The following is a 3,446-nucleotide window of genomic DNA, read 5'->3' as shown; positions in this document are numbered from 1 at the left end:
GGTCGTGAAGTTTGGCGCAATAGTCACTTTGTTCAAACTACTAGAGAGGACGAGCCTATTATTCCACAAAGATATGCAAGGTTATCCTCTGGACTTTCTTTTGCCAATCCACCTATGGAAACTCGGTCGGAACAGATTGAAGCCGCACCGACCAACCCTACAACGTTGCAAGAAGACAAGTTACTTGGACCAAATGCATCGCCACTGCAGGTGCAGTCACAAATTGTTCTGGTAGTGGACGTGCCTTATAAGACTGGTCGCGAGGTCAAACCGCCTAAACGAACAGATTTGTAGTATATTTACATTCTGTAATTCACAAAATTTTATTCTTATTTAAATTCCCTTCCACTCTTCACATTCTATAGAGATAAGTGACTTTTCACCTACGCACACTAGTGAACGGGTAAACCCGTGTAAAGTAGCTTTTGTTTCTACCAAACTGAAAATCATCGCATCTCGTTGCTTCGACTTTTATCACTTTTTACCATTTTTGGTCGATTATGTTCAGCAGCTTCTTTCGATTTCTGTTCACGAATGAAAAAATTTATTCAGGAACAAGTTTAGAACATATAATGAATGTTCAACTGAATATTTGTCTGGCTGCTAAAAACATAGCATTGCAAACAAAACAGCTATTTGTAAATATTTACCTTAACTAATTGCACTAACACATTCGTATGTAAAAAGGTCTATAAAAAGGGAGATGTAACGAAGTTGAGTAATATCTACCCCAAAACGAATCATTTGGTATTAACCGTGTTTCATGAATAAAGGTTTAGTTTTCATGAGTCTGTCAGGTTAATCACCACGTGTTGTTAATTGATCCATAATCCCTTCGAGTTCCGGACTGACATGTATGAACTGTGACAAGTTGATTTTTTGCAAGCTCTGGCGGCTTGCTGGTGGATGAGTGATGGGATATGCAGGTTATGCATAGCAGAGCAGACATTTGGTGGCAGCTTGTTTTTGGGAATTCTATTGTAGTTATGTGCGCGGCCTTGCGTCTGGAAAATCGGGTGTAAAGCTTCCACATGGCTCTCGCTTGCGGTGTCTGATAATTAGCTACACTGATAGTCAACAAAAATTATGTATGAACGAAAAGAGCGAGTAAGCTGTTAAAAACAACTAGTTCACCTTAGTGAGCGGAACCGCTCTGATCCGCTCATTATAGTGAACCATTTATCTCATCTCTACACGGAAACAAATCGACACGTCATGTTAAAGTGTTTTACACTTAAATTTGCACTACTGGATGAAGCACGTAAGATTCATGTGCAAAACACTGCAGATTCATCTGTCGCCTATCGCCGCATTTGAAACAGAAAAACACTTTCGATTCGTTTGCTATCACATTGCAATACAATGATTGTATCTTGAATCTGAAATAAACTTCTGTTTCATTTGAAAAGGATTTTCTTTCGGTTTTTGAATGATAATAATGTGAAATGCGAATAATTTTATGGAATGTTTGTTTATTGATTAGATAGAAAATCAAATATATTATAACCAAACTTTTCAGAAACGCATAATTACAAGATGTAAACAGTCAAAAAAACAGAAAGAGTGAGTTATTTAACAGTAGTACAAGATAAGAACTTTACTTTCACTCGTTATATTTGCATCTTGCAGTTAGGCCTTTTGAAAAGTGCGTGGTACAAGTATAGGTCTTATAATTGTTAAATATAATTCTATAACCTAAAATGGATCTATGAACCTTATGCATATAAATTTCACGACAAATCAAACTAGATTGTAACAATTGATGATAGACTAGTTTAGCGTAGGTTACATATATAAATATATTGCACTGAAAGCACGAAGTTGCACAAGTTAATTCATTATTACTGTGGTTGTTCACAATTTGCAGTGGCACGATTGAGTGGATTAGGCATGATAGACAATCGGCTAGAAACGTACACCTACATTAATGAATGCGAAGTAGTTTCGGCTTTCGATCGAACGCAACGGTGTCCTTGAGTACGTCATCAAAATCAAACTCCATAGAATCTGACTCGATTGAAAGTTTGATTTGAAGTAAATGTTCCACATATAGAACATATAAAAAAATATTACTCACGTAGATCACAGATATATTTCCGGTAGAATTGCTTCGATTTTGCCTTGACACAACGTTATCTCTAACAGGCTGAGCATCAGGTACCAACAACTCCTAAAATATCACAAAATATTAATTAAATCAATGTTTGAATTTCTGAAATTAAATTTTACCTCTTGCGTAAATTCCCAATCCTGCAGAATTGAGCTCGGGCTCGCACAGGCTGGTGAATCCAAAGTGGAATTGTCCCTGTCCAAATTTTCTCGCGAAGCCAGAGGTAAATCCTCATCGGGCTGTAAACAAAACATATTATTAGCAATATTTTTGTTTTAAAACTTTAGGTATACCTTTATCGAAATTATCGTTTCGTTGCCCTCTTGCTGAACAAGCGTCACCAAGTTAGATTTGATTAGAAGTTGTAAAATTGCCGTTGGATCGCTTTCATTTACTTCCGAATCTAAAAAAACGATTTGATTCAATTATAATAAAAAAAACATTTAGGTATGTACTTACTTTGTAAAAACTTTCGTATATAATCCGGGAATCCAGCAACATCTACAATAGAACGCGACCCGCTGCTGTGTTTACTCGCCATTTTTTCTTCGTTCAATACAGCTGCCACTTGACTTACAAAAGCCAAACAGATGACTCGAATGTGTTTGGCACATGAAAATCACTACAATGAAACCTTAGGGCATATTCAAGTGTATTCCACTTGAAAGAAATGTGCAAATATTACGTAATTCATGAGTGCTTCAAAAATTTTAGAGCATGTGCAGCATCACTTTAATTGATAGTGATTTTCTATTTATTTTCATAAAATAACTTTGTCCAATCCGTGTGCAGCGCCATTTTGAAATCTATGTGTCGAATCTCTTGGATAAATCGTGCCGATTCATATCAGTGTAGTTCGGGATATATTCTGGAGTTGATCATGCTTCTAGGATCCACAAGTTTAGTTCATTTACGGGATGTTTTCCAGGGTTTCGGCCTCTGGCTGGAGTAGGAAAACAACCTAGTTAGTTATGCTTGTTGATTGATTATTTTGTTTTGTATTTTGTGTGAATGAGAGGCTTGCCAACAACTTTTGGATTTCATAGTGCCATAGCTTGGATAATTACAGTAGAAGCTAACCCTACAAAAATTTGATCAAAATTTTTCAAATTTCAATCAAATTTTTGTACAATTAATAGGGGATGATGTAGCATGGTCACTGTTTTACGAATTTAAATAATTGAATTTCACTTAGATTCACTGTTCAATATTGCATGATAGAAATGAAAATCAGACGCTTGTATACAAATACTCCATTACATTGAATTCAGCAATTTCAAATTCCCTTTTCTTAGTTTTTTCCGTCTCACTAAATACCGAAGCGGGTGGGGAAGCA

At 36.1% G+C, this 3,446-nt stretch overlaps 1 protein-coding gene across 1 annotated transcript; it reads right to left on the bottom strand.

Moving 5' to 3' along the window:
* Positions 1 to 1,924: 1,924 nt before the first annotated feature.
* On the bottom strand, positions 1,925 to 2,686 carry LOC129720130 (uncharacterized). Its single transcript, XM_055671565.1, has 4 exons — positions 2,570 to 2,686; positions 2,404 to 2,513; positions 2,230 to 2,349; positions 1,925 to 2,170 (listed from the first exon to the last, which is right to left on the bottom strand). Exons 1-4 carry the CDS (start codon positions 2,649 to 2,651, stop codon positions 1,925 to 1,927), a joined length of 558 nt encoding a protein of 185 aa, XP_055527540.1. The 5' UTR covers positions 2,652 to 2,686.
* Between the last annotated feature and the right edge of the window lie 760 nt (positions 2,687 to 3,446).

This window comes from Wyeomyia smithii, chromosome 2, assembly GCF_029784165.1.
Source record: "Wyeomyia smithii strain HCP4-BCI-WySm-NY-G18 chromosome 2, ASM2978416v1, whole genome shotgun sequence".
Lineage (NCBI taxonomy): Eukaryota > Metazoa > Arthropoda > Insecta > Diptera > Culicidae > Wyeomyia > Wyeomyia smithii.
This window is presented reverse-complemented; position numbering and strand designations above follow the sequence as displayed.

What these genes read in the sequence shown, in the direction of transcription:
- LOC129720130 (XM_055671565.1), bottom strand. Translation starts at nt 2,651, where the DNA reads ATGGCGAGTAAACACAGCAGCGGGTCGCGTTCTATTGTAGATGTTGCT. An exon ending in TATACGAAAGTTTTTACAAA is followed by an intron (nt 2,514 to 2,569) that starts GTAAGTACATAC and finishes TCGTTTTTTTAG; the next exon opens with ATTCGGAAGTAAATGAAAGC. An exon ending in AAACGATAATTTCGATAAAG is followed by an intron (nt 2,350 to 2,403) that starts GTATACCTAAAG and finishes TTTTGTTTACAG; the next exon opens with CCCGATGAGGATTTACCTCT.